The following is a 21,736-nucleotide window of genomic DNA, read 5'->3' on the forward strand; positions in this document are numbered from 1 at the left end:
GTTTGTAACAGGCTGTTTTTTTTTATTTATAATTGCATCCCTTTGTAAAACTGTAAAGTGCTGTGGAATATATTTTGTACTGTATAAAGAATATGCAGTATATTAATTATTTGCTCTTTCTCTCCTGGTGCATTACAGTTTGGGTAACTAAAATAAAATGAAAAATACTTGTTTATCTAAATGTATTGGCAGTATTAAAGGGACAGTATAGTTTCCAAAACAACTTTAGCTTAATGAAGCAGTTTTGGTGTATAGATTAAATTATCTGCCATTTAGGAGTTATATCACTTTGATTATGCAGCCCTAGTCACACCTCCTTGCATTTAAATTGCACAGCCTTCCTAAACACTTCCTGTATAGAGTCATCTAATGTTTATACTTTCATTATGGCTAGGTCCTTTTAATTTAGCATTTCTTATCTCCTGCTCTGTTAATAGGTTGCTAGACCCTGCATGATCTTCCTGTATGTGATTAAAGCATAGGAGATAAAACACTTTTAAAGTAAACTGCTATCTGATTGAAAGTGAAACCATTTATTCATGCAGGCTATGTGAGTCACAGCCAGTGGAGGTGTGAATAGGGCTGCATAAACAGAAACAAAGTGATTTAACCCCTTCAGGACCGCTGACGGTTCAGGACCGTCAGCGGTAAAACGTGCGTTTGGACCGCTGACGGTCCTGATCCGTCATAACGGTTTTGGGCTACTTACCTGATCGCCGTCGGTCCCACGGCGGCGATCAGCTCTCCTCCCGGTCCAGGGGGACTGCCTGTCTGCCCGGGCAGTCCCCCCTCGGCAGATCAGGACCCCACGGCCATGTGATCACTCGATCACATGACCGCAATAGGGGTCTTTGTATCTGCCTGCAGGGGGACTGTCTGTGCTGACAGGCAGTCTCCCTGCAAGTGTAAAATCATAAAATAAAGTTAAAAAAAAAAACAATCAGTGTAAAAAAAATTATAATATGTGTATATATATATGATATATATACATGTATTATATCTATATATATATATATAATATATGTATATGTATCATATATATAATGTCACACTAAGTGTATTTTTATATTTATATATACGTATATTAATATAAAAATACACTTATATTTAAATTACACACGAATATATACAATATATATAATAACTATATATATGGTATATATATATTATTATAAAATACAAATAATATGTTAATAAAAATAAATAACAAAAAATAAAAATAATTTTTAATAATTAAAAAAAAATTATATATATATTCAATGTTATTCTAACAGTATTTTGATATTGATATATATATATTTATATCAAAATACACTTAGAATGTAATGATATATATATCTATGTATAAATAAATAAATAAAAATAATACGAAATATACATATGTCCACATACAAAATTACATTAATAATTTCATAAATATACACGTAGACGTCAAATATATAAATATGTATATATATTAAAATTCTACGTGCATATTTATGTAATATTTTTACCTAATTAAGTAATTTTAATGATTGCAATTTGAGGGACCTGCCTGCCAACCCAGGCCAAAAGTCCAGATAATTTAATTTGCTAGCACTGTGCTTAACCCTGTAACTTTCTATGACACCCTAAATCCTGTACATGGGGGTACTGTTTTACTTGGGAGACTTCGCTGAACACAAATATTAGTGTTTCAAAACAGTAAAACATATCACAGCGATGATATTGTCAGTGAAAGTGAAGTTTTTTGCATTTTTCACACACAAACAGCTCTTTCACTGAGGATATTATTGCTGTGATATATTTTACTGTTCTGATACACTAATATTTGTGTTCAGCGAAGTCTCCTGAGTATAACAGTACCCCACATGTAGAGGTTTTATAGTGTTTGTGAAAGTTACAGGGTCAAATATAAGGCTTGATTTTTTTTATTGAAATTTGTCAGATTGGTTAGGTTGCCTTTGACAGCGTATGGTAGCCAAGGAATGAGAATTAGCCCCATGATGGCATACCATTTACAAAAGAAGACAACCCAAGGTATTGCAAATGGGGTATGTTCAGCCTTTTTTAGTAGCCACTTAGTCACAAACACCGGCCAAAGTTAGCGGTTTTTGCATTTTTAACACACAAACAAATATAAATGCTAACTTTGGCCAGTGTTTGTGACTAGGTGGCTACTAAAAAAGACTGGACATACCCCATTTTAAATACCCTGGGTTGTCTACTTTAAAAAATATGTACATGTTAGGTGTGTTTCGGGGATTTATGACAGATAACGGTGTAACAATGTCACTATTGATACATTTAAAATATATATATATTGAAACAGCAATTTCCTACTTGTATTTATAGGCCTATAACTTGCAAAAAAAAGCAATAAAGCATGTAAACACTGGGTGTTTTTAAACTCGGGACAAAATTTTGAATCTATTTAGCAGTTTTTTTCATTAGCTTTTGTAGATAAGTAAAAGATTTTTCAAGTAAAAGTCCAAAAACATGTTTTTTTTTTTATTTTTCACCATATTTCATTATTTTTTTTAAATACAATATATGACATAATATAAATACTGGTATGTAAAGAAAGCCCTTCTTGTCTTGAAAAAAACAATATATAACTTGTATGGGAACCGTAAATGAGAGAGCGGAAAATTACAGCTAAACACAAACACCACAAAAGTGTTAAAACTGCTCTGGTCCTTAACGTACAAACATCGCAAAAACAGGCCGGTCCTGAAGGGGTTAACTCCTAAATTGCAGCAAATTGAGCAGTGAGACTTCACAGGCATGATCTGTACACAAAAATGCTCCATTAAGCTAAAGCTGTTTTACTGAGCATAGTGTCCCTTTAACACCATTATGGCGTACTATGGCGCCTCACATTTAGTGAGCCTAAACATTAAAAATAATATATTATACATGTATAATATGTTATACGTTAATTAAAACACCTAATTAGTATATTATACATATATAAAATATATATAATCTAATAAGTGTATTTTGCTATTATTCTATATATTAATACCAAAATACACTTACAATGAGTTTATATATGTATGTATACTATGCTAATCAGATGTTTTTATTAACTTAAATATTATACATATAGTAAAAAAATATATAAAATAAAAAAAGTAATTTCGTAAGCATATCTTGATATATATATATATATATATATATATATATATATCTCAAAATACACTTAGAATTATAAATAATAAAAAATATATCCAGTAGATATTTTGCTGATCTGAAGAAAAAGAGAGCCACATTTCCAGCTCATGAGACAATCAAGGAGCTGATTCAAGACGAATGGTCTAATACTCGTAGAAAACTGACATCTCAAGGCAGAGTTGCTCGTCTTTATCCATTCGAGAGAAAAGACTCCAGCTGTTGGGACTCGGCTCCTAAGTTAGATGCGGCCGTAGTAAGACTGGCCAAACACACTGCTCTACCGGTTGACGACGCAGGCTCATTTAGAGATCCGATGAACAGAAAAATGGATCTGAACCTCGCCAAGGCTTACGTGGCTGCTGGCACAGGCCTTCATCCAGCAGTCGCTCTCACTTCAGTTTCCAGAGCTTTAAAGATCTGGATGGAAAATCTAGAAGCAGACATCCAAAGAGGCAGGAGCAGATCCAGTCTTCTGGACAGTCTAAAAGATATAAAGCTTGCAGTAGACTTTACTTCTGACGCTTCGGTGGATCTGGTTAAGGCCTTTGCCAGAAATATGGCCCTCTCTGTTTCAGCCAGAAGGGCTTTATGGTTAAGGTCCTGGATAGCAGATAACTCTTCTAAATCTAGTTTATGTGCCTTACCTTTCCACGGCGATATGTTGTTTGGGAAAAACTTGGATGAATGTATTAAAAGAGCAGCCGAAGGTAAAAGAGCTTTTCTCCCGCAGGATCGTAAACCCAGAAGTTCCTTTCGATCCAAACGATATCCAGACTATTTTTCCTTTCGAGATGCCAGATCTTACAAGCCAGGAAGAGAGCATGGAAGACCCCAGCCTTGGAGAGGTGGACAGTCATCTACCAGAGGCGGTAAATCTAGAGGCGCCTCTTTCCACAAGAACCCCAGATCTTTATGACTGGTCCCCCCCCCCCAGTCAATAGGTGTGGGGGCACGTCTGTTATCTTCCAAGACGTATAAGAACTATCCACCACAGACAAATGGGTGTTGGATATCATAAGAAGAGGATATCGTTTAGAATTCTTCAGACCCCCTCCAGCTTACTCCTTTCAAACGACCAAATGGCCAGGAGAAGCAGAAAAAAGACAGGCCTTAAAAGATTTCAAATCGACACTCCAGGAAGGAAATGTCATCATTCCAGTTCCTCAGCGACAGCAAGGTCAAGGGTTTTACTCTCACCTGTTTCTCACCAGAAAAGCTTCAGGTGGTTGGAGACCTATCTTAGACTTAAGCAGACTAAATCAGCATCTCCTCATCCGGTTCAAGTTCAAGTTCAAGATAGAGTCTATTCAATCCATCATAAAGGTCGTTTTTCCACACCAATGGATGATTTCTATAGACTTGGCAGACGCTTATTTCCACATCCCCATTGCTCCAGAACATCAGAAATTCCTTCGGTTCGCGGTGGAACAAGGGCATTTTCAATTCCGAGCCCTGCCGTTCGGTCTCAGCACGGCTCCAAGAACATTCTCCAAGGTCTTGATTGTTTTAATTGCGGAGCTCAGGAAAATGGGCATAGCCATTTACCATTACTTAGACGACATCCTCATCTTGGCAGAAGACTCAAGTACCCTTCAGACCCCTGGGCAGGTTTGTCTACGTTTCCTACGCCAGCATGGTTGGAAGATAAACGAGAACAAGAGCCGGCTACAGCCGGCTCAGGAGATGAAATATTTGGGGGCCATATTCAACACACTAGCAGGCACAGTGCGACTGTCTCCAGAAAGAGGTACGAAGTTGATGAACAAGGTCAAAGACATGTTGGCATCCAATGTGACCTCAGCAGAAAGATGCATGAGCCTGTTAGGAACAATGTCCTCCACCATCGGACTGACAAAATGGGCCCAATGGAGGATGAGGACTTTCCAGAAGAATTTCATCCTACAATTCAGAACGAGAAATCCACTTCAGCCTATCAAGATTCCCCCTCAGGTCTATCAATCTCTGATTTGGTGGTTACAGAAGAAATCCCTGTTCCGAGGGTTTCCATTGGGGAACGTCACATGGACCGTTATTACCACAGACGCAAGCCAGTGGGGATGGGGTGCTCACCTACAAGATCAGTTTATCCAAGGGAAATGGTCCTTTCCAGTAACAGAGACTCCCTCCAACCAATTAGAGCTTTTGGCAGTTCTAAAAGCTCTAGAAGTTCTCCTTTCCCTCATACGCTTCAAGTGGATCAAGATCAGATCAGACAATTCCACTGTAGTTGCCTACATAAACCATCAAGGGGGAACAAGGAGTCGAAAAATGATGTCCATTATGAGGCCTCTAATGTCCTTCTCCCAGAAGCATCTAGCGGGCCTATCAGCGATTCATCTTCCGGGAGTCCAGAATTCCATAGCAGATTACCTGAGCAGAGTGGAATTAGATCCAGGGGAATGGAGTCTGTCAATCAAGGTGTTCGAAGACATCTCTCAAGTATGGGGCGTGCCACAAGTCGACCTTATGGCAACACACAAGAACAGGAAGGTGAAGCGCTTCTTTTCAAAAAACATCGATCCCCAAGCATCAGGAAGGGATGCTCTTTCAATCGATTGGAAATTTCACCTAGGTTATGCATTTCCTCCTACACCCCTCATCTTTCCTCTTCTGAGACGATTGAGGCAGGAGAAGGTATCCATCATCCTCATAGCCCCATTTTGGCCTCGCAGGCCATGGTTTCCTCTGTTGTTGAGTCTCTGCAGTGCAGACCCCTGGCAGCTTCCAAATATTCCTTCCCTTCTACATCAGGGTCCTGTCCTCCACCCAGACCCTGCCTCCCTCAAGCTGATGGCATGGAAATTGAAAGGGAATGATTGAACTGCAAGGGATTTTCTCATTCTGTCATTGAAACTCTACTGCAAGCAAGGAAACGCTCTACATCTTCCACTTACTACCGAATCTGGGACGTTTTTTCCTCCTGGGCTGCATCCAACCACAGGAATATTCAGTTTATCTCCACCAAGGAGATCCTTGAATTTCTACAATCCGGTCTTGATAAGGGTTTAAGCTCCAATACCCTGAAGGTACATATTTCAGCTCTTTCGGCCCTTACGGATCAAAGATGGGCCTTGAACACGGACGTGATCAGATTTATGGCAGCAGTTTTGAAAATCAAGCCTCCTATCAAGCCCTTCGCCCCATCATGGGATATTCCCTTGGTGTTAAAAGCTCAGAGCAATTCTCCTTTTGAGCCTCTTGAATCCATCTCTCCTCAGTTACTCACCATTAATACAGTTCTATTGGTGGCCTTAGCCTCAGGTAGACGTGTGTCTGAACTCCATGCCTTATCAACTAAAGAGCCCTTTACAGTTTTTCATAAGGACAGAGTTATTTTACAGACTGTTCCCGAATTTCATCCTAAAGTGGTGTCAGCTTTTCACATCAACGAAGAAATAGTACTCCCGGGTCTTCATTCGGAGTCTTCTACTGTGGATGCTGAACCTCTGCCTTCTCCGTTAGAACTTGTTCGATGTCTGTCCGTCTACCTACAAAGATCTTCAGCCTTGCGGATCTCTCAAAGGCTATTCGTCATCCCCAACGGTCCCAGAAGAGGGCTTCAGGCTTCTAAGATGGCCATCAGTAGATGGATTGTTGCCGCCATCATTCAGGCTTACCAAGCTTCAAAGATGAAAATTCCTGATGGGCTCAAGGCTCACTCCACGCGGTCCCTTTCCTCATTTTGGGCAGCAGCAGCTAATTTGTCACCTGATCTGATTTGCAAAGCAGCCACTTGGTCTTCTCCAAACACGTTTATAAAACATTACCAGATTGACGTTAAAGCCAGCCAATCAGACTCTTTTGGCTAATCAGTCTTATCCGCAGTCAACTCCTCTTGATTGATTTCTATTGCACGTGTGATCTCTAATACACCAGCATTTAAAAAAAAAATTGAGTCTGTGTTTTTTCTTTATTCCCTCCCTTGGTTATTGCTTGGGTATTACCCATTGTTGTGCTGCCATGGATATGGCCAGGAAAGATGAAAATTTATCCATACTTACCGTAATTTTCCTTTCCTGGTCATAGGCCATGGCAGCACTTGCCCTGGGATATTGCTGTTAACAAGACTAAGGGATCATTGGTGGGAGGGGGTATTAATTTTAATTATGTTCCTGTCTAATTAGGGATAGGGAGGAGCTAACCCATTGTTGTGCTGCCATGGCCTATGACCAGGAAAGGAAAATTATGGATAAATTTATATATATATATATATATATATATATATATATATATATATATACACATATATATATATATGTGTGTGTGTGTGTGTGTATATATATATATATATATATATATATATATGTGTGTGTGTGTGTGTGTGTGTGTGTGTATATTCAAGGTGTATACTTATCTACTATATTTACATAATTGTATTAATTATAATTCATGGGACCTGCCTGGCGACCCAGGCAGAAAGGCCATAAAATTGAATTTACAAGCCTTATATTTAACCCTATAACTTTCCAAAACCCCATAAAACCTGTACATGTGGGGTACTGATGTACTCGTGAGACTTTGCTGAACACAAATATGAGTGTTTTAAAATACTAAAACTTGTAATGATGATGATATCAGTGAAAGTGCAGTTTTTGTGTGAAAAATGTAAACTAATTTTGGCTAGCGTTTGTGACGAAGTGGCTATTACAAAGGACTGAACTTTTCTGAATACCCTGGGTTGTGTACTTTTGTGAATGGTATGCCATGATGGTAGTAATTGTGACAAAATCCCTATTTTACCTTCCCCAGAGTCATTCTCCTACTCTGTTCGGACATTTAGTTCATATTTTATTCTCTATTTAATTCGAAAAAACTAAGTACTGAACACTGACCACCCCCTGGCTCATTAAGTTCAAACAAACCACAGGAATTCAGTGCTCTATTTGTGTGGCTGCCGGTCATATAACCGAACGCCACGTGGTTGTCGCACGAAAGCAGGCAGTGGGACTTGGTCGTCGAGTGCCTAGAACTCTGAGACGGCCCCTCGACAGCCTGAACACCGGTGAAAATGTATGAACACCTGCTTCTAGTCGCGGCAAGCCAGGAGAGCGCTGTTCGACAGATTGTTTGACAAGAACTACCGAACAAACCCCACACTATGAGCAAGGTAACCCTGTTCACCTTGTTATTCGTACATCATTTCATTTCACAATGAAACTCGAACTAGACCGACATCGCCAGAGCGGTCGGTCCATTCTTTTCTCCAGTGGTGATTCGACTATGTTAGTGGGATCTGGGCACTTTTCAAATATGTTGTGCGCTCAGATCCAAGCTATCTGGGGATGTACAGACTATGGGGGTTCGTGTACATGAAATATGACTTTTATATTTTAAAGTGTTTTTGCGAAATATTAAAAGATTAAATATTTTTGGACTAGAGATAATTGAGTTTAAGCCAGCCACTTAAAGGATCACTATAGGGTCAGGAACATAAACATGTATTCCTGACCCTATAGTGTTAACACCACCATCTAGCCCCCCCCCCCCCCACCTCCCCCCCCCGGGTCCCTCATGCCTCCACAAATATAGCAAAATCTTACAGTATTCAAGTCAGAAGCTGTGACTCTGCATGCTGTTTGCCTAAAAAAAAAACAAGCAGTCTGCTGACATCATCAGAAGTGGAAGCCTGATCCAATCACAGTGCTTCTCCATAGGATTGGCTGCGACTGACAAAGAGGTAGATCAGGGGTAGAGCCAGCATGATTCAGAAACAGCCCTGGCCAATCAGCAACTCCTCATAGAGATTAATTGAATTAATGAATCTCTATGAGGAAAGTTCAGTGTCTGCATGCAGAGGGATGAGACACTGAATGTTTGGGTGCGTTTTAGGCATCCATGATCCAGGAAGGATCTCCAACAGCCATCTGAAGAGTGGCCAGTGAAGTTATCACTAGGCTGTAATGTAAACACTGCATTTTCTCTGAAAAGACAGTGTTTCGTAGCAAAAAGCCTGAAGGTAATGATTCTACTCACTAGAACAAATTCAATAAGCTGTAGTTGATCTGGTGACTATAGTGTCCCTTTAACTCAATTAGCTCCCAGATTCAGAGGAGGGATTGTATTGTTTGTACTGGGAGTGTCACCCTTTGTAACCTTGCTGTTATTGTGTTTGTGTCCCTGTCCCCAACAAGGTCCATGTGGGAGTATACCTTGCTTGGTGACTTGCATAAAAGGCTAGCTGTGGCTTCCATTAAACAGAATGCTTTCCCCTTCATGAAGTTTTGGCTCATGTTTAGGGGATTGTGAGTTATAATCACTGCAACTTCTTCTATGCTTGGATATCGGGAGATTCTACACGGATATACTCAGCCGGAGCATAGGGGATCCGTTACAGTAATTCTCATTCCTTTGCTGACATATGGTCTCAAAGGCAACATAGGCCACCTAACCAATCTGGCAAACTGAATTGGGAAAGCCCTATATTTGTCCCTGTAACTTTCCAAAACCCCATAAAACCTGTACATGGTGGGTACTGTTTTACCTGTGAGGAATCCCTGAACATAAATATGAGTGTTAGAGCAGTTAAACCTATATTGACAATGATATCATCAGTGAAAGGGCATTTTTTTTTGTGTGTGTAAAAATTGCAACAACAAAAATGAACGCTAATTTTGGCCAGGGTTTGTGACTAAGTGTCTACTTAAAAAAACTGGACGTATCCCTTTTTGAATACCCTGGGTTGTCTAATTTGGCAAATGGTATGCCATAATGGAGGAAAATCTCATTCCTCATTCCACACAGTCTCAAAGGCAGCATAACCAATCTGGCAAATTTGAATGTGTAAAAAATTAAATAGGCAAGTGGCTACTACAAAAGACTGGACATACCCCATTTTGAATACCTTGGGTTGTCTACTTTTATAAATGGTATGCCATGCTGGGGTTAATTTTCATTCCTGAACTGCCATACAGTCCCAAAGGCAGCATATAGGCCCAGCAAACCAACCTGACAAATTTCAATGTGTAAAAATGGGAAAGCCATATATTTGACCCTGTAACTCTCCAAAACACTATAAAACCTGTACATAGTGGGTACTTTTGTACATGTGAGACATCATTGAATACAAATATGTGTATTTTATTGCTGTAAAAACTAACAGTATTATGAAATTAACAGTTAAAATGCCATGCAGAACTTGAAAAATTAGAAAATTTCTTAGTTATGTTTCATATATAAATATTTGATATTAAATGAAAGCCCTGTTTCTGAACAAAAGGATATATAATAAATGTGGGTGCATTTAATATGAAATAGGTGAATTGTGGTTGAACAGACACATAGCGCAAATTCCAGGTTTTGTTTACGTTTTGTTTTGATCACAACTTGTACAACTGACTTCGTCCATAAGGGGTTAAGTAACAAACCTTCCTGGTTGCTTTGAGAATGGTTTGTAGAACTGTATGATTGTTTTCAAGAGTTCTTTGTTTTTGTAGTAGGGTATTTCAGTTCTATTTATAAAAGAGGAAGCACTCTGATTCTGTTTCCATTTTTTTTATTCAAGAGAACTTTTTGTTTCTCGGAAGCTTCTTGTATTTGGTATCCTAAGAATTTTATTTTAAATCTTACCTAGTATTTTAGGGCATAGTTATGTTGTTTGACTATCTGTTTTCAGTATGGTCATCTGTTCATCTTTAAGATCTTTCTTTTTATAGATTTGAGAACATTATATTTTTGTGATAGTCCATAATGAGAAGCAGAGTTATGAACTGCCACTAATTATTTAGAAATTCTGTAATTGCCACCAGCTGAAACCAAACTGATGGAAAATACGTATACGTTCTGAATATGTTAACAAACTATAGGAATTTTTTGAGTAGGTTTTCTGCCACTGTACTTGTGAATGTATCTGCACATTGTAAAAGGCACACTAAGGAAATGTTGAATACCTGTGCTAGTTAATGACAGCTTCAATTTAAACATCATTTAGATCATTGTTGTTTACTATACATCACTTCAGTCACATAGATTGCTCTAAAAATAGCAAGTGATCAAGTAAGTAGCATTGTTCCCACTTATTACTAACTATACTACTTTAAAAATAACTGTGAGTAGCATTGTTCCCACTTATTGCTAACTATACTACTTGTGACAGCCCTCTCTGTCTTTGAATTACTTTTATTTTCCCTTGGTTCGTCTGTTTGTTCGGCTATTTCCCTGTCCGTACGGTCCCTATGATTTATTCCCCTTTTTACCGAAAGAACTGCCGAACGGCCGGGCACCCAGCATGGAAGTGTGCTGCTTGTTAACCTCTTGGCCTCATTAGAACGTTGTGGTTAACCGCAGGCACTTTCTAATTGTCGAATGTCGGCTGGGTGGTCGTCGTTCGTATGAACGAACACGTGGCAGCGGCCATCTTGGAAATACTTGAAATACGAACGCCCAGCGGTTTTCGGCGACAATTTCATGGAACTAAATACGGACACTATTTTCACACGGACGCCACCGACCGCCCTTCATCTGTTTTTCCATTCATACGAACATTTTTCATGCAAACAGAGTCACCCCAGATAGCTATCCCATGGAGCCCATTCGTATAATGAAAGACTATGTGAAAGACTTTGGCTCCATGGCGATTGAACTGTGTGTATAGGATCTGAGCGCTATTCGGTAATATTGTGCGCTCAGATCCAGACTATCTGGGGATTCGTTGAATGTGGGGATTCTGTTCGGGAGTTTTATAATTGTGTATTTTTATTATACTGTATAAAATGGAGGTTATGCTCTATCCTCAGAGATAATGAAGTTACTATCCAATTATCTCCAGGATAGAGAGGCGGGTCCTGTACTGTGTAAATGGGAGTGTTTATCCCTGTACTACTGTGATTGGTCACTGTAATATTTTGTCACGGTTTTCCACCACGTCCCCTATGGGAGTGTCCACCTGGTTGGAGACATACATAAAAGGCGGGCTGTTAGCCCAGATTAAACAGATTCCTGCTTGACCCCCAATACAGAGTCTTGTCTCGTACTTGGGGGCATTATTCATGTACTTTCTTGTTCGGCTGTTTGGAGTGTGGATGATTTGTATACTTCTTGTTCGGCTGATTGAAGTGTTCGGTAGCTGCCTTTATATTCAGGAAGGGCGTATCATAAACAGCTTTAACCCCTTCTATACCCGGGGTGCCGTTACACTACTTTATTACTAACTATACTACTTTAAAAATAATAACTGTGAGTAGCATTGTTCCCACCTATTACTAACTATACTACTTTAAAAATAACTGTGAGTAGCATTGTTCCCACCTATTACTAACTATAGTACTTTAAAAATAATAACTGTAAGTAGCATTGTTCCCACTTATTACTAACTATACTACTTTAAAAATAACTGTGAGTAGCATTAATCCTTTTAAAAATGTATCAATAAATATGAAATCATTTGAAAAGCTTATCCAAAAATATTAAATTGAGGCCTTTATTGGGTGGTTGGGATTTGAACATTCACAAGTTGGCTGTGCTCTTATTGAGCCACATGGTTGGTCTGGCCACATTTACTGCCTCTATATTTATCTGTTTATATTGCTCTATCTCTAAATTGCCATTAATATATTAAAAATACAACAACAAAAAACAACTTTTTAATAATTTGATGTATATTGTGTATGGTTGTGTATACTGATACCTTTGAATTGCCCAGCAACAGTAGAGATTGTAGACAACCCAGAGGCAAGAAGAGATTGGCCACAATAAGTCTCCTCACATTCCATATTTGTCACGGGACTTTCAGCTGACCCATCTGGTTTTCAACTACATAGCCCCTGTAATTCACCCTACATGGTAGTGGCTGAGCAAAACGTATTCCAAAGCCCTCAGCAAAGCCAATTTAGTCTAACCAATGGACCACCAGCATATGTGATTATGCGGAGAGAGTAACTCTATGAAGCTGTACAGTATGGTAATATCTCTATTAAATTGGAGTTGAGACTGCATTTACTTTTTAGTACTCTGTTGCCTGTTTGCAAATCTAATTCTCTGTCTTGTGTTGCAGTGGAGAGATGACTTCATTAATGGCTGGATAGAACTACCTATCACCCATGAAACTCAAGAAGAATGTCTTGGAATGGCTGTTCTTGATATGATGCGCATGGCAAGTGAAAAGGAGCAAAGTCCACTGGATATCTACAATGCTATAAGGTATTTTTTTTGAATCAGTATCACTTACACTGCTTATATCAGTATGTGCAATAAAAACATAGGAAGTATACTTACACTTTTAAGAGCAAGTTAATGATCTGTGGACTCGGCATGGATGGTACAATCACCACCTGAGATGTATATAGATGAGGAAGGTGCAGAAGTGCCAGAGAAACATAGAAACATAGAATGTGACAGCAGATAAGAACCCTTCGGCCCATCTAGTCTGGCCAGTTTTCTAAATACTTTCATTAGTCCCTGGCCTTATCTTATAGTTAGGATAGCCTTATGCCTATCCCACGCATGCTTAAACTCCTTTACTGTGTTAACCTCTACCACTTCAGATGGAAGGCTATTCCATGCATCCACTACCCTCTCAGTAAAGTAATACTTCCTGATATTATTTTTAAACCTTTGTCCCTCTAATTTAAGACTATGTCCTCTTGTTGTGGTAGTTTTTCTTCTTTTAAATATAGTCTCCTCCTTTACTGTGTTGATTCCCTTTATGTATTTAAATGTTTCTATCATATCCCCCCTGTCTCGTCTTTCCTCCAAGCTATACATGTTAAGATCCTTTAACCTTTCCTGGTAAGTTTTATCCTGCAATCCATGAACCAGTTTAGTAGCCCTTCTTTGAACTCTCTCTAAGGTATCAATATCCTTCTGAAGATAGGGTCTCCAGTACTGTGTACAGTACTCCAAGTGGGGTCTCACCAGTGTTCTGTACAATGGCATGAGCACTTCCCTCTTTCTACTGCTAATACCTCTCCCTATACAACCAAGCATTCTGCTAGCATTTCCTGCTGCTCTATTACATTGTCTGCCTACCTTTAAGTCATCAGAAATAATCACCCCTAAATCCCTTTCCTCAGATGTTGAGGTTAGGACTCTATCAAATATTTTGTACTCTACCCTTGGGTTTTTACGTCCAAGATGCATTATCTTGCACTTATCCACATTAAATGTCAGTTGCCACAACTCTGACCATTTTTCTAGTTTACCTAAATCATTTTCCATTTGGCTTATCCCTCCTGGAACATCAACCCTGTTACATATCTTAGTATCATCCACAAAAAGACACACCTTACCATCAAGACCTTCTGCAATATCACTAATAAAAATATTAAAGAGAATGGGTCCAAGTACAGATCCCTGAGGTACCCCACTGGTGACAAGCCCAAGCTTCGAATATACTCCATTGACTACAACCCTCTGTTGCCTGTCACTCAGCCACTGCCTTACCCATTCAACAATATTGGAATCCAAACTCAAAGATTGTAGTTTATTGATAAGCCTTCTATGTGCAACAGTGTCAAAAGCCTTACTGAAATCTAGGTAAGCAATGTCTACTGCACCACCCTGATCTATAATTTTAGTTACCCAATCAAAAAAATCAATAAGATTAGTTTGGCATGATCTCCCTGAAGTAAATCCATGTTGTCTCTGGTCGTGAAATCCATGTGTTTTTAGATGTTCAACAATCCTATCCTTTAACATGGTTTCCATCACTTTCCCCACTAATGAAGTAAGGCTTACTGGCCTATAGTTGCCCGACTCCTCCTTATTACCTTTCTTGTGAATGGGCACAACATTCGCTAACTTCCAATCTTCTGGGACTACTCCTGTTATCAATGATTGGTTAAATAAATCTGTTAATGGTTTTGCTAGTACACCACTAAGCTCTTTTAATAGCTTTGGGTGTATTCCATCAGGTCCCATTGACTTGTTTGTCTTTACTTTTGACAGTTGAAATAGAACCTCTTCCTCTGTAAACTCACGTGTAATAAATGACTAATTTATCCTTTTTCTTAACTGAGGTCCCTTTCCTTCATTTTCATCTGTAAATACCGAACAAAAATATTCATTGAGGCAGTCAGCTAGACCTTTATCCTCATCTACATACCTTCCTTCTTTTGTTTTTAATCTAACTAATCCTTGTTTTACTTTTCTTTTCTCATTTATGTATCTAAAAAAAGTTTTGTCCCCCTTTTTTTACTGACTGTGCTATTTTCTCTTCTGTGTGGGATTTGGAAGCTCTTATAACTTGCTTAGCCTCTTTCTGCCTAATCTTATAGGTCATTCTGTCTTCCTCACTCTGGGTTTTTTATAATTACTAAATGCTAACTTTTTGTTTTTTACTATTTTGGCCACATCTGCGGAGTACCACAGTGGTTTCTTGAATTTTTTGCTTTTACTGACAAGCCTAATGCAATTTTCTGTTGCCTTCAGTAGTGCAACTTTTAAATAATCCCATTTCTTTTGGACTCCATATAAATTGCTCCAGTCTGATAATGACTCCTTTACACATATTCTAATTTTAGAAAAGTCTGTTTTTCTAAAGTCTAAAACTTTTGTTTTTGTGTGGTGTGACTCAGTCACTGTTCTTATATTAAACCACACTGACTGATGATCACTGGATCCTAAACTTTCACCTACAGTAATATTGGATACCAAATCTCCATTTGTTAACACTAAATCTAGTATGGCCTCTTTACGAGTTGGCTCCTCAACGACTTGTTTTAGAGACAATCCCAGTAGGGAGTTTAGAATATGTGTGCTCCTGGCACAAGTAGCTATTTTTGTTTTCCTATTCACATCAGGAAGATTAAAGTCACCCATGATGATAACTTCCCCCTTCATTGTCATTTTAGCTATTTCTTCAACTAGTAGATTATCTAACTCTTCAATTTGTCCTGGGGGCCTATAAATCACACCTACACGAGTTACTGTGTGATTACCAAATTCTAACGTAACCCAAACGGACTCTATGTTCGCCTCACTTACCTTTATTAGGCTAGATTTTATGCTATCCTTTACATACAGGGCCACCCCTCCCCCTTTCTTGCCTTCCCTGTCTTTTCTATATAAAGAGTACCCTGGTATTGCTATGTCCCAGTCATTTTTCTCATTATACCATGTCTCAGTAACAGCGACTAAATCTACACTATCAGTTTCCATTATTGCCACAAGTTCATGGATCTTATTCCCTAAACTGCGAGCATTTGTAGACATGACTCTAAGCTTATCATTTTTTAACACACTTGCTACAGGCACCTTCTGTCCTTGTTTTGGGGGACAATTGGATTGATGTTTTATCACCCTTTTGCCCCCCCCCCCCTCCTAGTTTAAAAACATCCTAGCAAAACCTCTGAACTGCTCACTGAGAACATTTGTTCCCTTTTGAGAAAGATGCAAACCATCTTTTTTGTACAGTTTATTTCCATTCCAAACAGAGCTACCATGAGCAATAAAGCCAAATCCTTGCTCCCGACACCATTCACCAAGCCACAAGTTAAAGTCCCTAATACGCATCCGCCTGTCGTTCTGAGTGTTATGCACAGGCAGAACTTCAGAGAATGACAGTGTGGAAGCAACCTGCCGTATATTATTGGCAAAAACACTAAAAACTTCCTTAACCTCTGAAACCTCATTGCAAGCCAAGTCATTTGTCCCTAAATGGACAAGTACATCCAATTCCCCTTCCTGCTTTGCTTGCTTAACAATATTACAGATACGTCTCCTGTCTCTGTGAGCAGTAGCTCCGGGAAGACACCTCACAAGACCACCATTGTCCATCTCCACACCTCTTATGATGGAATCCCCCAACAACAACTGCTTTCTATTAGGCCTCACCATAGTCTTCAAGCCTCTCTGCACAACACCACTAGCCTCAGTGCCTCTCTGCACAACACCACTAGCCTCAGTGCCTCTCTGCACAACACCACTAGCCTCAGTGCCTCTCTGCACAACACCACTAGCCTCAGTGCCTCTCTGCACAACACCACTAGCCTCAGTGCCTCTCTGCACAACACCACTAGCCTCAGTGCCTCTCTGCACAACACCACTAGCCTCAGTGCCTCTCTGCACAACACCACTAGCCTCAGTGCCTCTCTGCACAACACCACTAGCCTCAGTGCCTCTCTGCACAACACCACTAGCCTCAGTGCCTCTCTGCACAACACCACTAGCCTCAGTGCCTCTCTGCACAACACCACTAGCCTCAGTGCCTCTCTGCACAACACCACTAGCCTCAGTGCCTCTCTGCACAACACCACTAGCCTCAGTGCCTCTCTGCACAACACCACTAGCCTCAGTGCCTCTCTGCACAACACCACTAGCCTCAGTGCCTCTCTGCACAACACCACTAGCTTCAGTGCCTCTCTGCACAACACCACTAGCCTCAGTGCCTCTCTGCACAACACCACTAGCCTCAGTGCCTCTCTGCACAACACCACTAGCCTCAGTGCCTCTCTGCACAACACCACTAGCCTCAGTGCTTCTCTGCACAACACCACTAGCCTCAGTGCCTCTCTGCACAACACCACTAGCCTCAGTGCCTCTCTGCACAACACCACTAGCCTCAGTGCCTCTCTGCACAACACCACTAGCCTCAGTGCCTCTCTGCACAACACCACTAGCCTCAGTGCCTCTCTGCACAACACCACTAGCCTCAGTGCCTCTCTGCACAACACCACTAGCCTCAGTGCCTCTCTGCACAACACCACTAGCCTCAGTGCCTCTCTGCACAACACCACTAGCCTCAGTGCCTCTCTGCACAGCACCACTAGCCTCAGTGCCTATCTCCAGGACACCACTACACTCTGAAAGTGCAGAAAATGAATTATGTAGAACAGACTGTGCAATATGCCTTTTATCCACAACTCCAAGTCTACCAGATCCTACAGTAATCCATCTGCCATTCCTAGTATGTCTCTGCGGCAATGGCTTTGCAGCAGTTCCAGCCTGAGAGGAGTCCACAGTGTAGACATGATGTCAAAGAGGTGTAGAGGACCAGCAGTGTAAAATCAATCCAAAAAAATGTGGATAATGGTAAATGCTGAAATATTATTCTAAATTGCCTAAATGTAATAAAATAGATACTAATACCAGTAAAACTAGTACAAACCAAAGCTTTTCACCACACTGACTTTTCCAGGTTCCTGCGTGAAATATTATTCATAGGGCATCAGAGTACCACAAAAATAAAAAACGCAGTTGTGGAAATCATGAAGACAAAAGACAAGATTATTATTTTTTATTTTTGTTTACTTTTTTACTGCAATGCTTTGATAGATAATCGTTAGACATAATACACACTAGTTACATAAAATATTTCTGCATTAGATCTGTATAAATGTTGAGAACTAAAAAATGTACTTTGATATTATGGGGAGAATGTAATAATAGTTATGTGAAGGACTAAATAGTCCAAAATCCTCCATGACTAAATCAATGCTCAATCGTGTGATTGCAGATCGCTACATTAAACCCTATGACGAAGGTCTTAATTTGTGTAATGGGTGGACTTCATAGTCCACCAGACAATTTGATATGACTACATGATCACATTTGAGCCATGTCACGTGGTTTAAACAGAAGCAAAAGCAGCAACGTTTAAATATGTCCTTTAAATTTGATTTCAGTAAAGTTTGAAGTGTGGCCCTTATACACTCTTTACATAACTTGTATGTTCATATTGTTCCTATTTTATCTTTTTACAGCTACAAGAAGTTTTTACCAAAGTGCATTCGAGCTAAAATTCAGGACTATCACATTTTAACTCGAAAGCGAATAAAATATCGATTCCGCAAGTTCATTCAGCAGTTCAGCCAATGCAAAGCTACTGCCAGAGACTTAAAACTAAAATATCTCATAAATCTAGAGTCCCTGCAGTCAAACTTCTACACTGAGCACTTTGAAGTGAAAGAGCCTGGTAGGGATCACTTGGGAGATGAAATTTTTGCAACCATAGTTGTTTCGGCAAATAATGGCATTCAGTTATCAAGAGGGAAACCTCAAGTAAAAGGAGCACACACTGACCAGGTAAGCTGTACAAAAACAAACTGGTACCATACTGTACTTTTTGAGACCTGAGTGCATAAGTGAACATCAAACATCATAGGGCAAGCAATTTTGTTGTTTTATTTTTACTGTGGGATTACTACTGAAGTGTGAATTGGCTTATTTTACAGAATGAAAACTTTAACCCACATTCCCACTTTTTTTTGTCTTATCTTTATTCTAGATTTATCACATAACAAATAAAAGGGAAAAAAAGTGGGAAAACTAGACAAAAAAAACCTTTTTTTTTATTTTATTTTTTTATAACCTTTGCATAACTTGTAATACTGTTTACCAAATTACCATCCAAGGTATATGCACAGCTGCAGGGTAACCACAACACCTATCCAGAGCAGAGACTGAACAGTACTGGAAGAAATTCTGGGAGAAAGAAGCATCATATAACACAAAGACCTAAAAGCAGACCCCACTGCATTCTCTCAGAACAGGAACCGGTCACCAACAGAATGGGAGATACACAACAACAAGTAGCCCACATGAAACGTTTGTCAGCCTCAGGACCTGACATAATCCACACCTACTGGATAAAGAAACTAATAATGCTACACAAACTCCTAGCAGCAGAAATCAACCAGCTCCTAGCAACTGTCTAAGATAAGGCAGCACGATACTGGTCATGAAGTACCCTCCTAAGGGAACAACAACATTTAACTACTGACCAATTAGCTGCCTCCCCACAACATAGAAGGTCCTGTAAGGTGTCATAAACTCAAAGTTTGATAGGCACATAAGTTAGTACATTAGCAATACTCAAAAGGGAATTGGAAACAACAGCAGTGGATCAAAACACTAACTACTGATAGACCAAGTAGTCATTTGGGATTCTAAGACCAGATTGACTACAAGAAAACCTATGACACATTGCCATACACATTGATACTCAATACAAGGTTAGCAAGGCTCTAAGAGCCTGCATCAATAACTCAATAGGCAAGTGGAAAAGAACTTGTGAAGTCAATTCCAGGACAATAACATAAGTGAACATAAAATATGGCATATATCAAGGTAATGCACTATCCGCAATGCGGTTCTGCATAGGCTTTAACCCCCTTAGCCAGATCACCATGAAGAGTGGATACAGATACACTTTCAAATGTAGAGCTACCATTAGCCACTTACTCTAAATGGGTGACCTCAAGCTTTATGCCAAGAGTAAGTAGGACATTGACTGACCGTTCCATCTAACTAGGATATAAAGGAAGAACATCGGAATGTTGTTTGGACTAGATAATTGTGGGTGGATGATAGCAAAAAGAGGGAAGGTGATCAGGACAGAAGGGAACGCAAGTACCAGAAGGTAGAATTAGATGTAAAGAACAGCTACAAGTACCTGGGGTACCACAAAGAAGACATTGTCACTGAGAGGAAGAGGCAAAGAGGATAGCAACATCCAAGTACCTCCAGAGAGAGACAGGCAGGTCCTGATGTATCTACTCAATGGGAAGAATAAGATCCAAGCCATCAACAAACATGCCCTACCAGTCATCGGGTTACCAGCTTGAATAATAACCTGGTCAAGGGAAGAGTTGGTCACCGTGGTTTTCAAGATCCAGAAAATACTCGCGATGAATCCCCCCGAAATCCAGCACCCAGAGGCTGCAATCGGAAGGAAGGAGGTCTGGGCCTGACATCCTACATGGACGGTAAAATGGACGAATACGCATCGGCTCACAATGACCTAGCAAGCCGCGTGGAAAGCCTAGAAGAGAAATTGACAGCTGCAGAAACTAAACTGGCAGACCTGGAGGACCGGGCACGACAAAATAATCTCCGCTTGCGAGGTGTACCCAAACAAATTCTCACAGAGGACTTACCTGCCTATATCAGAGGCCTACTCCACGCCAATGCGCCCAAAATCACAGCTGATTTGCTGCTCGTCGACCGGGTACACTGCATCCCTTGCCCGCACCATCTGCCAGACTCCACACCCAGGGACGTGCTTCTTCGCACCCACTATTTTCACATTAATGAGCACGTCCTTAGGGCCTGTAGGAACAAGGCCAAACCGCATGATGGCTATCCCATGGTGAAGATCTTCGCAGACTTGTCCACAGCCACACTACACCGACTAAAAGATTTTGCTCCTATCACGGAAGCTCTGAGGGCAAACGATGGGGCTTCCCTACAAAACTACTGGCTGCTATAGATGGAGGTCTGAAACCCATTCTAACCCCTGAAGATGGCACGAGGAAGCTACAAGCCTGGGAAATATAAACTCACCGTGACGACAGAGGCGCCTCACCTGTGGAGAAACTCCGCTGGAGTGGTTCACAATACTGAGCGGCCGCTAACCAGGACTATGGATTTGAATGACGCAAGTACACAGAGCCTGTAGGGTCACTGCACCGCACCAAACTCATATCTACAACATCACTACACTACAAATAAGTTCAACCACAGAGTTTCTTCGTTTCTGAGTTTATTGGTTTATGGATGTAAACTGTGCTTGCTTTTAAGTTAACTCCTATTGTTTAAGGGTTCACTAATGTGGTAACACAAAACCCAGTCGCATCGTTATTCTCTGGGCCAAAATACACCCATATGAGTTGTTATGTGACAGTAAAGTGGGTTCTGCCAATAAAAG

The 21,736-nt window shown here is 40.1% G+C and overlaps 1 protein-coding gene across 3 annotated transcripts in view; it reads left to right on the top strand.

Annotated features, from left to right (window-relative positions):
• JAK2 (Janus kinase 2) overlaps positions 1 to 21,736 on the top strand; it is a 274,226-nt gene that overhangs the window by 173,897 nt on the left and 78,593 nt on the right. For all 3 annotated transcript variants that reach the window (XM_063455097.1, XM_063455098.1, XM_063455099.1), the window contains exons 6-7: positions 13,145 to 13,290; positions 18,792 to 19,113. In XM_063455097.1, coding sequence (XP_063311167.1) covers positions 13,145 to 13,290; positions 18,792 to 19,113 — 468 coding nt within the window. The remainder of the gene's footprint in view (positions 1 to 13,144; positions 13,291 to 18,791; positions 19,114 to 21,736) is intronic.

This window comes from Pelobates fuscus, chromosome 5 (assembly GCF_036172605.1).
Source record: "Pelobates fuscus isolate aPelFus1 chromosome 5, aPelFus1.pri, whole genome shotgun sequence".
NCBI lineage: Eukaryota > Metazoa > Chordata > Amphibia > Anura > Pelobatidae > Pelobates > Pelobates fuscus.